Below are 19,217 nucleotides of genomic sequence, written 5' to 3'. Positions count from 1 at the left end.
TGGTCATGGTGAGCTAAGGCTCATGTCTAAATGCTTTAAGATATATTGTGAACTATTTATTAGTTTGATGCTTTTTTTCTTGACGATTTTTCCATCAGTGGAACTGTTTTCAAGTGTTTATCCTGATATAAAAGCCTAGTTCAAGTTCCACACAGGCCTACGGAAACAACTGGATGTTTTTAAAAGTATGAATAAAGAAAGGCAAGTGATGCAAATGTTTGTGGTTTTACTATTTTGGCTTACGATGAGGTTTGAGGTTAGCAATACACACACGTGTATGCACACACTTTTTTCTTTCTCTTTCTCTCTCTCTCTCTGTTTGTCTCTCTTTCTCTCCTTACCCACTCCTTACCTGTAAAAGCACTGCAGCATATTTTCACCCATTAAATGACCTCACCATGGCTTTGTGGATACTTCTGTTAGGGATTTCCTTAAATCTCTGTCAGGACGTGGAAAGTCAAGGTAAGTTGCATTTTATCTGACCAGATAATAGATATTCTAATGCTATGTGATAAAATCCCATCAACAAGATTTAGAATGGATAGTTTTGTATTTTCACTATATATTTTGTCATCTTTTGTAGTTTTAATTAATAAGAATAGAGAAATTTTGCATGTTTTTTGTGCATTTTGCCCTAGTATTTAATTCTCATATTTTATAATGCTGAAGTCATGATAGTGTCATATGATACACTTATTATTACTTTGAGTATTTTCTTGAGATTCTTTATTTACCTGACAAATTAAAGAAAACTTTGTCCACTACAGGTATTACCCTGATGCTATTTAATGCTTATTGACCTGAATCTAAATGGTCAGTTGACTGAAGATTTTTAACTGAATCTGATCCAAACCATGCAGGAAACATGCATGTTATTAAACACTGGCACATATTATTATGACTAAACATATAATAATGACAGTCACTTAGTAATTAGACTGGAGAATGTACAGGAATTTTCTTTTGATTATATAAGGTGTATCACACATTATAAAGCAAAGAAGGGTGCTAATATACACATCATCCAAAGCAATGTGATAGTGACATGTTTTTATGTCAGCTAGATAAATACTGGAAGAGAAGTTAAGTTAAAATTTTTGCCTCAAGTGGCCAGGGGTGTGTAAAACAAGAAAAACAATTGGTTGGGTAAGTAAATATGCAAGTAAGACAGTAAATAACAGGGTGATTAAGTTAACAAAAAACAAACAAATACTGACACTGCTAAAAGCCATGATGATATCATGTACATACACATAAATATATATCAAGGTGTTGAAAGTGTTTCCTCCAGAGCCAGTTTAAATTTTTTTTATTTATTTTTGCTAAAAAATGTAAATAAATAAGTAGAAGAGACTAAAGGAAAAAGCTTTATCCAAAACTATTTGTTACTACGTTACTCAAGATTCTGACAATGTCATATTACACTTAAACTTGTAAACACCTGCTCATCCACATTTCTTCTGCAAGTTTAATCCCCACAGTGCTGCAGAAAAAGCTTCTGTTTTTAAAGGAAGGCTATACACTGTATCTGGAGCATTTTTTAAGATTTTATGCCAGTCAGGCCACTTGAATATTAATGAGGACAAACACTGAATGGAGTGCTATTATTCCAGAGATCATAATTCCACTGCTCCACAGCTGAAAGCTGGTGGATTTCATACCTCTTTAATAGCAGACTCTTTGCTGCTCCAGAACACTGTTAAATCTACAACAATGTGTAGCTTAAAAAGGCTGTTTGTGCAAGAATGAATATCTGTGTTCACAACAATCACTCAAAAGTGGCATGATTCTGTAAACTGACAACTGACAATGATTGGAGATGTCCGTATAAGGATATGTTAAACAGTCGTTAGTGAGTCAGATAATAACACTGTGGTTTGCTGCACTGTGTGAATGCCTAAGTTGGAAACTAGCCAATATCAGGGCTTTAAACCGCAATGTCACGTCTCAATACGTTGAGAATGGCTCTCACTTTTTGAATAAGCACAGTCCTCAATACGGTTTAAGTGTAGAGGTGGTTTCCCCATCAGGCTGTGGGATTGTAAATCAGTTCGAGAAGTGATTTTACAAAGTGAAAGAATTTGTGAATTCATAAGAGTGCAGTGAAATCAACTGGCTCATGAATATGCCATGACATTCAGGATTCTCTCTAGACAGCTGAGGGTAGAGAAGATGTGTTGGGTACAGACTTCTTTACAGCTGTCCTATTGAATCTATCAGAATTTATTAAGTGCCCCCAACACTTATCTTAATAGTCCTGGAAAGAAGGGATGTGTGCTGTTGGAGGGGTATAGGGACAAAAAGTAAAGACCCAACTACTATTGCCATGTTTAAGTTAGAGAAGTATTTGACATCCTTAGTACTGCCTTATCTGTCAAGCATCACAATTTCAGATTCACATTGAACTTTTGATGCATCCACAAGGCCTCAATTCTCAGCTTTGATGGCATGTAGTACAGGAAGACATAGAGCAAGTGTGACCTTTATTTGCTCTCTCTCTTTAATCTATGGAACTTGCTTTCCACTGACTCAACTTGCTCAGCTCACCTACTCACTTACGTTTAACAAAATGCTCCACAAGTGCCGATGTTCAGTGATTTGCATCAATAAGACATGTACTGGTTTTGTTAAGTATTTTGAAAATAATCTTTTACTCATATACTGCTTCCAAAACCTTCAAAGTGACCATAACTAGAAATCCAGCTTGTAGTGGTTACAAAATATGTCTTAACATCAATTATTATGTCTTAACATATATTTGTGACCATTATATAAATAAATTTGTGACCATTCCCCCTTTTTGTACAGGCTTGGAGTCTCAAGACGTTATGCCTGACCAGCATGTAACAGGGGTGCTGGGGGAAGAAGTGTACCTACACTGCTTTTACACTGGCAAACATGAGATTCTGGCTTCTTCCTGGAACCGCCTTAATTTCAGACAGCTTGAAAAGAAAATAGCTGGCTATAAATTTGGTGGCGCACCATTTACTTACAAGGAGAGCTTTTCCATTCCAATGTCTCTCACCAACCTCACTGTGAAGGTAAGCATAGACAGCCTGGACATGGAGGGACAATACACGTGTGGCTTCACCTCAGATGAGGAAGAAATGAAGTACAAATTTTTGCTCTCAGTCATTGGTGAGTATGTATGCCCCGTGTGAATAAGTGAAGTTTTTAATTATTATTTGTATATTTATTTTCATACATTTTAATATCAGTAACCAACAGTAGTGTCATCTGGCATAGACATCAGAGGAAATTGCTTAAGATGTGGTTTGATTGGTTAAACAAACCTTGCAATCTGATTTGTCCAGCAAAAGCTTTCCTATTGGTCTATCAATTGGCCCTCAAAACAGGGTCAAAAATCTGCAGATACAAAAAGAGATTCACACAAGCAGCAGAAAAGGTGAATGTGTGGATTTTTTTCCACCACTTTTAAAAAGTCCCACTCTCACATTTGGAATCTCAAAAATGTTTGCTCTGGCACATTTTAGGCCATTTGAGAGTTACTGATTCACACAGTCACAACATTTGATTTGCAAATGCAAATCTTCTCTACACATTTAAAAATGATTTCTATACATTACAAATATTTTTTCCAATTTTGTGAAATAAAATTATTATTATTGTTGTTTTAAATTTGAGCATTCCATCACATTTGTGGATTTGAATTTCAAGTGGATTTGAAAATTCCTTTACATCTGTGAGTGTTGTCCTACAAGTTCAAAATCTTTTTGACCATTTTTTGACTCCATATAAAATAAACTATAAACAGTGTACACAAACATATCAGCAACTGAAAACGATTATGAGATTACTTTCATTTTTCAGAAATTAGATTTAAATTTCACAGCTGACCCTAAATATGAGGAATCATATCAGGATGCAATCCACATAATACTCATAGGAAACCAGATGTAAATCAAGTCTAAGAGTAGAGTTTACTCAGAATTACAAAATATATAAAGGCTGTCCCTGGTATAACCCCTATAAACTATATGTAAAGGGTACTGATTTTAAAATGGGTTTACACAAAGTTAGTGTGCTTAATACTCACCAAGATTTTTTTTAATAAGATGTCCTAGTATAGAAACAGAAGTCAAACCCCTTTGTTTTTCTTCCCCAAGCCAAGCCTGGGATAAAAATTCACGAGGAAGAAGATATTCTGAATGGAACTCACTATCAAACTGTCTCCTGCTCAGCTTTGAATGCTAAGCCCATGGCGCACATCAGCTGGGAGATCCGTGGTGTTCCACTGAATGTACACATTTTCTCCATATACACCATAAATGCCACACATCCAAACGGCACATCTGATGTCCTCAGTGTTCTCAGGTTCCCTATCCTCTTTAACAATGAGAGTAAGGTCACTTGTGTTGTCCAGCATCAAGCTTTGACTGAGCCCAGTGAGAACGACATTAACTTAAAGACGTTCGGTAAGTTTTGACTGGAATATCAACTAAGAGCTCTTTAATAATTTGCTACGTTTGCTACAACAGTTAGCCTCACTGCTAAATTAAACTGTGTAGACCAGGTAGCAGCAAACCCAGCACATTTTGGTTTTATGTGGATATTATGGGGTTTTAAAAACACGCAAATACAACACCACACTGTGAGTGTTACTGGAGTGCTGAGAATGATCCAGCACACAAATATTACCTGCTCTGTGGTGGTCTTATGAGGGTCCTGATCACTGAATGACAGGGTCAAAGTGTGCTAACACAGTATGCAAAGCAACAACAGGACTACAGTCTAACTGTGGAAATTATTTGACATGTCTCATATTTAAATTTCTAACATGCACGCGATGTGTGTGTGTGTTTGTCTGTGTGTTTACCACAGGAGTTTTCTGTGTCTGCATATGTTTCCTGTTAGTTTCAAAATATTCACATCAGCTGTGTGACATTAAATATCCTCTCAACCAAAGCTACCCTATGGCACCTGACTTACAGCAGTAGAAACCGAGATTCCAGTGGTTTCTATTGCATAGTTAGAGTATGAAACCAAGCACGAAAATTAAAATAAGCATTGCCCATCAAAAGTTGGTGACACTTATCAACAAATAATTGCCAAACCGAGCCAGTCCAGTTAGCAATGAATGATGCTTGTAGTTACGTTAGAAACAATGAATTGTAATCAGTGGGTCCTGTAATATTCTTTCAGCTATTCAAAGCAGCATTGACAGTGACATTATTTGGAACAGAAATCTGTTCAGATCTTCTTCATTTTCTTTTGCAATAAAATATTGTGAAATATTGTAGTGGGTAACAAGAACACTGCCCTCCACACAGCAGAACTGGGGCTCAAAACATTGTCTGCATAAACACACTGCTACCAGTTAGTGCCCTTTTGCGAGACTCCTGTTTTTGACTTAATTTAAAACAATATAAACTAATATTATTCAGAAAACAATAGAAGGCCCTTAGTCTGATGAGGAATATAGTGTCTATACAATACACAGACATAAATATCACCTTATGCTGATTCCAGTCCATTGCAGGTCTGACATAAACCACTACGTATGTTTAGGTTTAGATTCAGGGTCTGGTGTCACCAAGGCAGGGACACATTTAATAATGTTCATACATTTTTTTATTATTATTATAAGTGGTAAAAATTATTGATGGCTCCTTTTAGAGTTGTAATGTTTTGATTAATCTCCAAAAGAATCTTATAATAACTAAATCATGAGATTTCCCTGTTCTGTGCTACAGTTTCTCCCAATGTAACCATGGATGTCGCACTGAAACAAAAGGAAAGTAAAGACGTTTTTCAGGTTCTTTGCACAGCGACAGGAGGGAGGCCTCTTCCAGAAATTACATGGATACTGCCCACATCTGTAAAAATGGCTCCTTCTCAGAAACAAGATATGGAATCTGAAATGGTGGCTAGTTCTCACTGGTTTCCATCAGATCAATATGAGGGAGAAAATATCACCTGCATCTTTGGCTACTCACTTCTTCCTGCAGTACACACAAGAACAGTCACCCTTCCAATATATTGTGAGTATCTGCGGGTTCAGGCAGATTTATTAGATAGTGAATAGAAAAGCAGTATATTTCTCACACCCACACACCCTCACAAACATTATTGCCTGTACTTGATCTCTTATTTGTTTTTTAGATATCACATCTCTTCAGCTGAAGAACAGCAGTTCTGAAATGAACTATGAAAAGGCCACTGATATTGTGATATTAGAAGGGGACAAAGGTGTCATCATCACTACAGAAGTATTGGGGAATGTACCAAGCTACAAAATCAACTGCAGCAAGTGAGAATCTCCAGTATTTCCCTATTTTTTGCTGTTGTTCTATGGCCATAGTCTAAGTTTGTTGGAGGATGAGCTTTTTATGACTTCTGTAACACTGCAGTTTGACCCAAATGTTGAACAATCACTAGATTAGGAACACCTACTTTGTATCTAAACTCTTTATCCATTTTATCAGACCCTACCACCAAAATCATACCTGCTCTGTGGGGGTCCTGACCATTGAAGAACAGGGTGAAATGGGGATAAGAATGTACACAGAAAAACAGGTGGACTACAGTCTGTAATTGAAGAACTATAAAGTGCTTCTGTATGGTTACTGGAGCTGATATACTGGACATTGAGTGTAGATACCAGGTAACGTTTCCTAATCCAGTGATTATTCAGTGTACAATTACAGACTGTAGTCTATCTGTGGCTCTGTGTACTTTCTTAGCTTCCTTTGACCCTGACTTTCAATGGTCAGTATTCTCCCTATTTTTTTTTTTTTTGGGCCTAATCTGTGCCACATTTGGCACTTACAGCCCAGTAGCAGCATTGATAAATATTGTGTGGGCCAGACATGGGCCAACTGCCTTGAGCTGAGCTTGACTTGGGTTACAGTAAGTTTTGTGGGGGCCAGACCTGGGACAGTATCCTGTGACCACTGGTGAAGGACTAGAGGATGACTAACCAAGCTCTGTACACTTTACATCTACAGCCACACATACACATACAGCCAGTAAATGAGCAAATTTTTAAAAATGTTGGCATATGCAAGCCTAAGACGTGTGTGTATATATATATGTAGTTATAAATGTAGTTATATATATATATATATATATATATATATATATATATATATATATATATATATATATATATATATATATATATATATATTACTACATTTATAACTATTAAGTTAACATTCTTAATAATCCCTGGAATGTTTTTGCCAGAGTTTGAGCTATAAAATAAAATAATCCTCCAGTAGCTGAGCTGTAATTGGTCTTAGGAGTTTGCAGTAAGCCGACCTCAGTTAAGTCAGAAGGAAGTTTTGGAGGGCAGTGTGAAACCTAAAAGCAAACCAGAGTATACTGAATAAAAACAGAATAATACGCTCAACCAGGCTGCTGCATACTGGCAATCGTCCAGTAACACATTACAATAGTTAATGAGTGGGGTTCTGTTCTGTAAATGCAGAGACGGCGAGCCTATGCCTAAAGATGTGGATGTGATTGGCAGTGATCTCCTTATAAAGGGCCCAGTCAACTTGAACCTTTCTGGACAATACCTTTGCCAAGCCTCCTACCACAAACATAGAGCCTTCTTACAGTTCAACATTGAAGTGAAGCCCAGAGTCATATTACCAGGTACAAGACAATCATCATAGCCTCTCAGAACTGTTTAAGTGTCCAAAGTAGCACAACTGACCCCAGTATCTGAATAAGTGATACAGGGTGATTATAAGTCCTTTTTTTTTTGCATAAATAATTTTTTGGGACCTAAAACATCTGTTTGGCCTGGATTTAGGAATTTGCTGTCTGCAGTCTCTCCCCATCCCAATTCTCTTCCCTAAGCTCTAAACCCTTCCTACCTTGGACTTTGTTTACATATTTTCATGTTGGTATGCAAAAGGGACGCAAAGGTTCAAATGTTCTAGGGGTTGGAGAGTGGAAAGCAGAATTTACATCACTACAGCTTAAATCTTGGTTTTCATCTGAGCGCCACTCAATATCGGTGTTTTACTAGAGTCTGGAACAGAAATGCATTGAAAGATGTTAGGGTAATATATCATAATCTCTTCTTTGTGTAAAGAACAAAGCTGTGAATTATAGTATATAAAGCACCATTTTATCAGTCAGACCTTTCTACATGAATATATGGTTCCCAGCAATGCCATGATCCTTTATCAAGTCTACATTATTTCTGGTTGATAAAATGTGGTGCTTGCTTTTAGTTGCATTTAAACACATCACCATTAAATTGTAATCTTGAATGTCTTTTCAATACAGTGCTTCAGTTTTGTTTAAGACCAAATGTTTAATGGAAAGGAATCTGGCTATACAGACATATATTAATTTTATTAAAAAGTATTTGTTTAAGGATTAAACAACATAGTAGCATGATTATCAATGCTTTTGTCAAGCGTTTACACCCACAATCCAGGCCCATTTGCCCCGTGTCCCTATTGTTTGAAAACCAAAATATGGTCTCCCTAGGGTAATATGGTCTTTCCTCTTCCCTTGTCTTGGTAGGATCATATGATTGGTGGAGTCCTAGCTAGTGCTTGGGATTTCTAAATGAAGGTGTTTTGCAATTAACTATCTGGGAAAAGAAAATAATACATTTAAATACAAAAAGTTGTTCCTGTTCCATTCAAATATGGAGATTTGTTCTAGTTTGCTCTCAGTTTTGATATTCTCCCATTTTATTGAACTTTCTTTTCAGAGTCCTTTCCCCCAAACATAAGCATTAATGTCTGGAAAGAAACAGGTAACATCAACATTGAGTGCCTGGCCTCTGATGCCTCTCCTGCAGCAAACATCTCTTGGATTCTACCACAAGACCTTCATCGAAAAACGCAGTACAACATCACTTGTTTCAATGGGCTGCAGACTGCAAGAAGTATTGTGTCCTTGCCTGAGTGTGTGTCCCAAGAGCTGACAGTAAAGTGTGTTGTTGAACATTTAGCTCTAGCAGAACAGCAATGGCGACAAATCTCTCTTCCCATTTGTGGTATGTGAAACTAAAGTTGTAGTTTGGTTTAGGACATTGCAAGATAACGTATGCCTACTCATTAGAAATTTTGTGATGTTAAGGTTTGCATGGGGTTAAAACTGAAGCTCAAACTTAAAAGAAAACTACGTAAGATATTAAGTATTTTTGCTCCTGGGCACATCCTACAGTGGGAGGGAGGGGGGTTATTTCCCACCTTACTCCAAAAGTTTCAGTGTAGTTTTTGAAGTGCTGAGCCTGGAGTACAAACAACAGAGTCTCTGTCCTCTTTATTATAGGACAGTGAAGGATCACAATGATTTGTTAAAATGTTCAAATAACTATAGTATCGAAAACAGTAACCCGGTCATATTAAACATATCAAAACACATTTTCTTATTGATGTATTCATATTTTTTAAGTGCACCCATTGTATCCAAAGTTATTCTATTGTAAACACAAACACAGGTTATATGATCTGCACAGTAAAGGGTGAAATAAAATGGATGCTCTGAAGTAGTTGCACATGAGGTTAATATCACTTTGCTGAATGACAGGTGTGGGCGTGAGTGGTATAAAATTTGAATTGAAGTACTGAGTGGCTTTTATATGCTAAGAGACTAGACTACCACTCCTGAGAAATAAGACTTAGGGACATTTCAAGAAACATTCTCTGTTAAGCTGTAGCACAGCTATTAAACAAACAGACCTTGTGGACAGAAGAGCATTGCAATTGGAAGATAAGTTTATTCTGTATTCTTTGTGATTTATTCCTTACAGTTCCCTCCAATATTACACTGCAGTCTAAAATCATGTGGGAGAATAATCTTGCATATGTAGAAGTGAACTGCAGCGCAGACGTCCTGCCTTTTGCTGCCTCCATTACCTGGGACATGAAGGACTGCAGGGGTGGCATCAACGCCTCAGAGCCCAGTAATGTTGGGAGAGAGTCTGGGACACAGCAGGATGATGCAGTTGGAGTTTGGAGAACAGCACATCTCTCAGTTCAGGCCTTTGCTGGATGCAATGTTACCTGTGTCCTCAAGCATCGAGGACTTGAGAAAACAGAGCGAAAGAGTGTCCTTATCCCCTCAACAGGTACAGTGTACATCAGTGCCTAGATTTCACACCAGCGTGTTTATGTGCACAAAGAAATCAGAAAACAAACGCAAAGATGCCCCCCCCCCCCAGTTTTCATGTACTGGGCAATGGTGTAGATTTGCTCTTGACATGGGTGGGGATCTATGAATCTACTACTAATTCAATAATTCACTATTCACTGACAATTTTCACTGATTTAATAATCGCTGGATATTGGTGGGGACATGTCACCTACGTCCATGCTAATTCTACATCCTTGATCCTGGGGACAAACCTGTGACTTTTCAGTCCCAAGCTCACTTCTCAAGCCTCTAGCCCACAGCTCCATCTTCAGTATAGAGGGCTTCATGCTTTTTGGATTGTAGGAAGAAATACCAAACTCCTCATACACAGAGAGCTGGAGCTGTGATGCAGTGACAGTAACCGCAAAGCCAATGTCGCGCTTGCCCCTGATGTCAACTTTAATGTTCTCTTTCAACTCAAGGTGAAATGAGAAATAAGAGAGCAAATAGCGGCAACTGCTGCATTGTATTAAATACGAAATCACCATGTATAATCATTCATTCATTCATTATCTGTAAGCGCTTAACCAGTTCAGGGTTGCAGTGGGTCCAGAGCCTACCTGGAATCATTGGGCGCAAGGTGGGAATACACCCTGGAGGGGGCACCAGTCCTTCACAGGGCCATGTATAATCATCTAAACTAAATGTTTTAATGTTATTTTTTGTTAAATAAAGTTACAGTTTGCCCTGCGAAGGACTGGCACCTCCTGTAAGGTGTGTTCACACCTTGCACCCATTCATTCTGTGTAGACTCTGGGACCAATGTGACCCTGTATTGGATAAGCAGTTACAGAAAATGAATGAATGAATGAAATTATCGTTTTCATTTTAATACCATGCAACAGTTACCCTAAAATGACAAAAAAGTAGGAGAATAATTAAAATAATGAATTACAATTATATGTTACACAAAGAAACACTTATAAATGTTTGTGGTATGACATTCTATCTAAGCCTCATTCTATCTAAGGCTCATATCTAAGCCTACACTAAACTCGATGCTGTCTGAGATAAGCATAATATTTTATGTTTAGGTACTGTTACATGTGACTGATAGCTGCACAATAAACCCACAGAAGCAAACCTCAGATACATATCTTATTTTGGCTAATGAACATTATCTGGTTTTGAACTATTTATCTACTATCAGTTAAACTGTTTGGAACAGAGTGTGGGCTATTTACCACTGTGAACTTTCTCCTTTTAGATGGTTCTGTAAGTCGAGTGAATGTTGGTCAACTAAGAGACTCTGCACTATGGGCTGCTGTGTGTGACTACAGAGGTGATGCAGTTGTACCCAACATCTCCTGGGTCATTTCCAAACACAATTCCCACAATTCCACCACCGTGTTGAGAAAAGTTCATACTACCTTTAAGGGCATAAAAGTGTTTGCCAACACTGCTTATGATTTCAATCTGAGTGACCATGAGGGGAAGAACTTGACATGTGTGATCAGAAGCAATTATGGTAAAGAAGAAAGGAAAACCGTACATATACCAAAATATTGTAAGTACATTTCTGTGAAGGTTCATTGCCAATAGAATATTTGTTTTCCACTATAATGACCAGAACTAAATGTTCTAAGTTTAAGTTCAAGTAGGTTTTACCTGGGACATGAACACTAGGGTGACCAGATGTCCTCTTTTCGCCGGACATGTCCTCTTTTCGGGACCTAAAATATGCGTCCTGTCGGGATTTTAAAATCTCCAAAACTGTCGGGGATTTTGCCGTACATAGTCTTCCCCCTTTCCCAATTCTTACAATAAGCCCTAATCCCTTACTTGAAGTATGCACTTTGATGACGTATGGTGACGTTATTGTAGGTAAGCAAAGTGGGCGCGCCGGGATCAAGTCGGAGCTCAGAGCAGAAATGGGACACGCTTCGCCGCGCGCACCTTCTTGTGCTTACATCACTTTCAGCTGAACTCCGCTCCACGTCACATTTTATTGGAGACTCGAACAGAAACGTGTTGAAAGTTGTTAATGTAATTTATCATAGTCTCTTCTTCGTATTTGGAAGCGTTTCACACGAGCCTTTCACTTTCTACTCTATATTTTACAGAACTGAAAGTTGTCACTTCTGTCCCTATAACGACACAAATACACGGACACACCTGACCGTTACTGACTTTCTGACGAGTTAATCCAGTTACATCTGCGCAGTTTTTCTGTTTAACATTAACTTTAGAAGAAAACAGACCAAATCTCCGGATCATTAAAGGGGAACAGGGGAGACACTCTCACATACAGCACGTTTTATCAGCCAGACCTTTTAAAATATAAGTATTTTTGCATAATATCTCAATCCCAGCGATGCTCTGATTATTTATCAAGTCTTCATTACTTCTGGTTGATAAAAAAAAGTAGTGCTTGCTTTTAGTAACGTTTAAAAAACACGCCAGTGGGTAAACTCGCCAGTGTCTGTCATGATCATGAGTTTTCTGGTGTAAACAAGTCGTTTAATACAGGACTTCAGTTTTGAAGTTTGGTATGAACAGAAAATAACAGGTTTCTATGATAATAAACTATCAAGAAATGACAAAAATATTATTTTATTATGTTTGCTTCGGGCAAATGTAGAATGGAAAGGAATCTGTCCAAAAAGGCATTTGTTATTTATCTGGTTAATGATTATCTGTTTATGTGTTAAATTTCAGGAGCCTAGTTGCATGGTTATGGAAGCATTTGTGCTGCCTACCTGCCCCATGTGTCCTCTTTTTTTGAAAACTCAAATATGGTCACCCTAATGCACACACTTCCTGTTTCATGTTGCAATGTCGTGAACCAGGTGTTTACAACATATGCATTGAGCAATAGCTAAGTATCTGATCTTTTGTGGTGACTGGTTTGATGTTTGTAACTGTGGAGGATGAAATCTGTTTCCTTTGCAGTTATCTCATCCATAATAGTTTTGAACAAAACCATTGGAGTGCCTGGGAACCTTGGCCACCACACTGCAATACACGGAGTCACTCTGCAGGAAGGTGTCCCTAACCAAAGGATCATTTTCAGAGTCAATAGAAACACACCAGAAATACATTTCAAATGCTTCAGGTACTCAGAAAAAAAGCTAACTAATCATTTACAAAATTTGGCCACAGCGTCCTCTCATAATTCACTCCTTTTACAGAGCCTAGCAACATATTTACAGTTTTATCTAGCGATGTAAAGGCTGCATCGCTACAGTTGAGTTCAGAAGGTAGATTACATATAAGCTGAAGCATGCATTAAATGTCATCTCTCTCTCTCACTCACTCACTCAATCACTCCAACACACGCGCACACACACACACACAGAGAGAGAGAGAGACAGCTCCGGTTGCCATGTTTGAACCACGAGCTGCGCTGTAGTGTTAATTTCCTTTATTATATATTTTTTTATGTCTGAAACTAAGTTTCTCCCTGAAGCTGTTACCCAGCAAAATTAGAGATTCTAATTAAAGAATAATCAAAACTACACTGAGATATATTTTTTAGACACAACTAATATAAAGTTAATTATACTGTGTTGATCTTACATCAAATAATTGATATTACCTTTAAATATCAATTTTATTAAAAGATTCAGTATTAAAAAACTGCAGTTAATCGTGATGAATTGCAGCAATTTTGTTCATTTTTTTAATCTATTGACTGTACTTTTTATGTTTGTCTGGTATCAGAGCTGATCAATCACCGGCACACACTGTTGATACGACTCTGGTATTTCCTGAGCCAGCTTCAGAGCAGGACGCTGCCTTGTACACATGCCACGCTTTATGGTACCACCACAAGGCCACGGCCGTCATTCAAGTGGATGTAACCAGCCAGGACAACCAAATCAGTGAGTTCTGCATCATCGTAAATTTAGAATGTGAAAACATTTCTTTAACTGAAGTATGTTTCACATGGAAAAAAAAAACAAAAACCTTCTCTTTAGTTTGAATGTAACAGGCGTGGCTAGGGCGAGCTTAACAATAATTGCTCAAAGCATATTAGTTAAAGGAACGGTTGAACTACTTACAACACTTACCTTATTGATACCTGTTTGAGGTACATTTTTACTTTGTAAATGTACTATGTGAGCTTTAAAGGAACACTAAGTAGTGGAGCATCAAAAATCATTGTTATGTCCCTCTGACCTGTAGTAGGGAAAATAGTTATTTGTCTTTGCTATTACAGACTCAGCACTGCAGAAACGGCACTATGCAATTTGGTGGATGGTAGGAAACCACTCCCTCCTCCTTTCCCTTGATTTCAGGACAGTAAATCTGAATTACACTTAGTAGTCACTCAGAAATCATTAATATTTTCCTAAATAATTCCCCCAAACTTGAAGTCTTACAAATTTGCAGATGTAGGTTAGGGCCCTGAAAGACTTGAACAAACATAAACATTTTGATTGTGAGCCCTACCCTTGTTTGATTTTTGGACATATCATAGTTGACATTTGAAGTAAAATTAGCTTGTGTGCAAAATCACTACTCAAAATGGTTTTGGAGGCAACATTGGCTTCAAGAGGGAATGAATGTAATTGGTTACCAGCCAAAAGGCAGGAATGAACCTGATTGGATAAGACACATTGGGAGGAAATTTGCAAATGCTTCAAATAGAATATTCTGCTTCCTCTGAGGCAGATTCGAAAGAAGTACACTGTAATGATTACAGCAGAAATGTGCTATTTCACTTTGTCTTAGTCTTTGTCTGCCTAAGATGAAGCAGAGAATTATTGTATAACATTCTGCAGCTCCTTCAGAAGCAGCAATCATAACTGAAATGCTCAGGAAAGTAGTTCTTCAGAATCAGTCTCGGAGGCAGCAGAGCATTATAACATTTGGCAGCTTCCTCAGAAGCAGTTACATGATCCTCCATTCAAGCAAAACAAAACACTGAGATTTTTGCTGCACTTCAAACTAATTGTAGAGGAAGTGTAGAGGAAAAAAAAGATTGTATTGTACACATATCTTCCAGAGACATTTCTGGCTATCAAAGCAGGCACACACAAGGGACAGGGCAGAGCTTTACTTGTTTACAGCTAGTTACCAATTACATTCCTTCTGCCTCGAAAGCAGCGCAGCCTGCAGAATCATTCTGTGTAATGATTTTGAACACAGGTTGAAATGAACTAAACTTGAATCTATAGCTGAAAGCGAAAGTCTTTCAAACCTTTTCAAAAATGGCATGCCAAAATTATTTTTTTCTCCCCCATGTTTGGTCTTTTGCCGTACACTGGCGTTTCTTTTTCACATCACCTATGATGCTTGGGTGTTATACTCAGCCTCACCACCTTAAAAGACTTACTGAATCACATTCACACTGGTATGCTGTTTATGCATTCTTTCTTATTGTCTTCTTTGCACAGTGATATTTATCCTCATCTGTTTCTCCTCGGCTACTGCCATCAGCGTCTTCCTGTTCATCACTTTCTGCATATTGTGGTGAGTTGCTTCGTATTGTGCCATCTGCACTGGTAGCCAACAGTTGCATTGTTTTAACTTAAAAGGCATAGGTGAGTCTGCAGGCAAAACAGGAAGCAAGGTAGAACACCTAGGCCAATATCGTGCCATCTATTCATAAACAGGATATGCCGTGGTTTACATAGTCTGAGTAGGTACTGCCACATTAACCACATGTACACCATTCCTGTAGCACAAACAGTTTCTTTCTGCTGCTCAAGTAGAAACCTGTAATTTCTACATCCTTCTGCCCAACAGTCATCAATACAACTTTACTCTTTTTACCTGTTATGTTAAATAACTGAATAACTGTTTCTTTCTTCCCACCATGACCCTGAACTGGATAAGCAGTTAAAGGCAATGAATGAATGAAAGTTTCTTTTTTTTTTGTTCCATACAGCAAGCGCACTGGAGAAGGCCACTCATCAAAGAAGGTATTACAGTGACATTGTTTCATGGCTTTCACTTTTACATTCTATTTAATGCTCTCACACTACGTACACAAGATTTGTAGACACCCCTTACTATGAGTGAATTTGGTTCGGGGGTCTCAGGCTGTATTTTGACTTAAAACATACACTAGGTAGTATTTTTTTTACTTTAAAATTACAGCTTCAAGATCATTGTGATGATTCACTGACTTGTAATAAGCAGACCAGAACTTTCATTCTTGTTACGCGGGGCTCAGTACTGCAGAAACTGCACTATGTAATATTTGGAGGATGCTGTAAATGTCAGTTAAAGCCTGCAACTATAGGGGGGGCCCAGAAGCAAAAAATCAGATTTTGCCTAGTGTTCATTTAATGTTACCAAGCACCAAACATTGGACTGTGGAGCAGAGAAGCTATGCTTTCTGAAAGGAAAGGAGCATTATCCAATACCTATGGGATGAACACAAGTAGTGTTTGGAATCTAGCCCTAATCAACCTACATCAGTCCCTGACCTCAATAATGCTCTCAAAGCTGAATGCAATCAAATAGCAATATACCAATAATATGTCCTGTAGGGGTTAGATGTAATAGAGTTTTTTTTTAGAAAAGTGCCCACTCAAAATGACACTCTTTAAGTTACCAAAACACAAATAATATGGGCAATAATGTATTTGTTTTAGAGCAGGGGTTCTCAACTGGTCTAAGCCCGGGACCCACATTTTCTCATGGTCATTAAGTCACGACCCACATTTATAAAATACAAACCAAGCCAGGCTATTTTTGAAAAATAGCCTTCAAAAACACATTTAAACATGCATATGCCTGCAATGTGAATTTAAGAGCAATTGTTTTAAAGAAACTGAGGAGGAACATGACAACTGCATGTTTAAAAGTTACTATGATTAAAATTAAAATTAAATATCAAAACTGCATAAAATAAATAAGGCCACAAAATTAGATATTTCACTTCTCTGCATATCTCTACAATCAGAGAACATTAGTGAGAAACTAAGGAGGACCACGCCAACTGCATGTATAAAAGTTTCATTTGTAAATGTTGCATTAGTTTGGGGGGTTTCAAGCTCTCATTTGGAAAAAAAAAATCAACTCAAGAAAACCAACTAAACTAACTAAACCTGCAGAAAAGATCATACAAATAATACAGATAATACATATCTGCCCTGCCTGCACTCAGCAAAAAAAGAGCCCAAAAGTTTACACCAAAAGCAACAAATAACATACAAAAAACAACAAATATGTGGTCTGACACTGCTGGGCAGCTAGCTGGAGCAATGTATTAGCCCAGATGGAATGTAAAGAGTTGCTCCACAACTACAAAGAGACCGATATGTACAATATATAAATGAATGCATTTAAAAAATATTGTTATTGACTTTATTTCATAAATTTTAGTTCTGTCATTTACTTTGACAACAATTGTTATTTAAGGTTTATGCCAATAAAGCTATTTGAGACAGAGAGAGAACACAAGAAAACAAGCTTAACTAAAAACACGGGATGTAACACCCAACATATGGTTAAAATCCTCCCAAAAGTGAAGATGTTATTGCAGCAAAAAGGGGCAAACTGACCAAAAAATTGGGAAATAACGTGTTTTGGCATATAGCTTTTGCTCTACACTAAAAAAGGAGGCAAGCTTCAAATTCCAGACATGTCTTAGCTGATCGATTACATTTGGGACAGTGGAAACTGTGAATTAGAATTCTCTCCTAATTATTTTAAGTACACAAGTAAGCACAGCTAGTTATGACCCAGCTCTAATGATATGACTCTGGGGCAAACATGAAAGAGTGCTGTTCACATGAGATTCCCTGGACTGGAGTTTTGGAAACAGTGTTGTAATCACAGGTCATGTTTGATCTGTTCAGGTCAGGAAGCAGCGGGAATCTCTGGCTGGCCTCATGCAGACCCCTTGCTCTCCTGAACTCAACAAGGCCCTGCCACCCAAAGGGAAAAGCCCAGAGTACGCGGAGCTGGTGCATTACTCCATAGTGCTTGATGTCAAAAGCACCGTATGAGCACAAGGCTTTGGGATTTCAGGTGGTCAGTATCCTGTGTGATGTTTTGAATGGGATTTGAATAGTAGCAGCCACGGTCAGGTTGGTGTGAAAAACTGTAAGGCAGAAGTTTGCAAATAAATGCTGTTTTTTTTTAAATTAGACTTTTAAATAGAATTTTGTTTTCAAAGTTTTGACAAACCTATGAGTTGTAAAGGGTAATGTTGTTTACTTATTACAATAATAATAAGTGGATCATTACATGAAGGCTGCTGCGAGTCCCTGAATATTGCAAACTAGTACGTTTCTGCATAAGGATCAATGTTAAGAGCCTTGGAGTTGCACAAATTTCAATATTTCATTTCCTTTGATTATCCTATGTGATAAATGAATGGGATAATTAACAGAAGGCCAGTTTTGACTGCTGTAAAGAAACGTATAAGCATTACATAAATGTCCTCAACTTGAAAAAGAAAATAGTTTTTTAATTCATTCATTCATTCATTCATTCATTATCTGTAACCGCTTATCCAGTTCAGGGTCGCGGTGGGTCCGGAGCCTACCCAGAAACACTGGGTGCAAAGAGGGATCTTTTTTAATGAAAAATGTCATTTTTATTTCATTATTTGAATTTTGTACTTTTCTAGAACCTGCACAGTGTAATGTTTGCATTTAGAGCATTGTTCACTTGGCATCTTACATGTTTATACATTCCGTTAGGTGTGTATGCATTAATTCAATAAAAGCATTAAAGATTACTGTGTTTGTACAGCATTCCATTTCACACACACACACACACAAAGGCTCACAAGGAGGAGGGCAGGGGTGGGGTGGCAGGTGATCACTTCGCTCTAGCCTGCTTCTGAAGCTGCCCCGTAGAATGGAATTCAATTCCACATTAATACAATCTGTATTGATGCATGTATTTTTGTGGCTTATTCCTTTTCCAGTTTCTTTACACCCAAGGCAGATAATGGTCAGACTCCTTTTTGCTTTTGCTTTTAAAAGAACATAACTATACAAATACTTAAAGGTGACATTCACGATAGTAATTTTAAAAAATATATCTTTTTATAAAAGGAAACCCCCCCTCCCCCCAATACCCTCATCCTTGGTTTCTGCTTTCTAACATTTGAGGTTCTCCTTGTTGTCTAAAAAGCCATTCCACCACAGCACATTACACAGCCATGCATGCACCCA

General features: G+C 37.8%; 1 protein-coding gene across 2 annotated transcripts; it reads left to right on the top strand.

The window, feature by feature from the left end:
* The first annotated feature begins 376 nt into the window (after positions 1 to 376).
* si:ch211-149e23.4 (uncharacterized) lies at positions 377 to 18,758 on the top strand. 2 transcript variants are annotated; one of them, XR_010801625.1, is made up of 15 exons: positions 377 to 462; positions 2,809 to 3,138; positions 4,128 to 4,436; positions 5,715 to 6,002; positions 6,124 to 6,271; positions 7,454 to 7,623; positions 8,702 to 8,989; positions 9,749 to 10,066; positions 11,339 to 11,638; positions 13,024 to 13,186; positions 13,795 to 13,955; positions 14,294 to 14,334; positions 15,474 to 15,549; positions 15,968 to 16,001; positions 17,889 to 17,914. XR_010801625.1 is itself a non-coding variant. In XM_066662455.1 (14 exons), exons 1-14 carry the CDS (start codon positions 399 to 401, stop codon positions 18,036 to 18,038), a joined length of 2,799 nt encoding a protein of 932 aa, XP_066518552.1. In that variant the 5' UTR covers positions 377 to 398; the 3' UTR covers positions 18,039 to 18,758. The 2 variants fall into 2 exon arrangements, 1 of the variants encoding a protein (XP_066518552.1); XM_066662455.1 differs by lacking the exon at positions 14,294 to 14,334 and having other exon boundaries at positions 17,889 to 18,758.
* Positions 18,759 to 19,217: the final 459 nt, after the last annotated feature.

This window comes from Hoplias malabaricus, chromosome 1, assembly GCF_029633855.1.
Source record: "Hoplias malabaricus isolate fHopMal1 chromosome 1, fHopMal1.hap1, whole genome shotgun sequence".
In the NCBI taxonomy this organism is placed as follows: domain Eukaryota; kingdom Metazoa; phylum Chordata; class Actinopteri; order Characiformes; family Erythrinidae; genus Hoplias; species Hoplias malabaricus.
The sequence above is the reverse complement of the archived record's forward strand: the minus strand, read 5'-3'. Positions and strand labels throughout refer to the sequence as shown.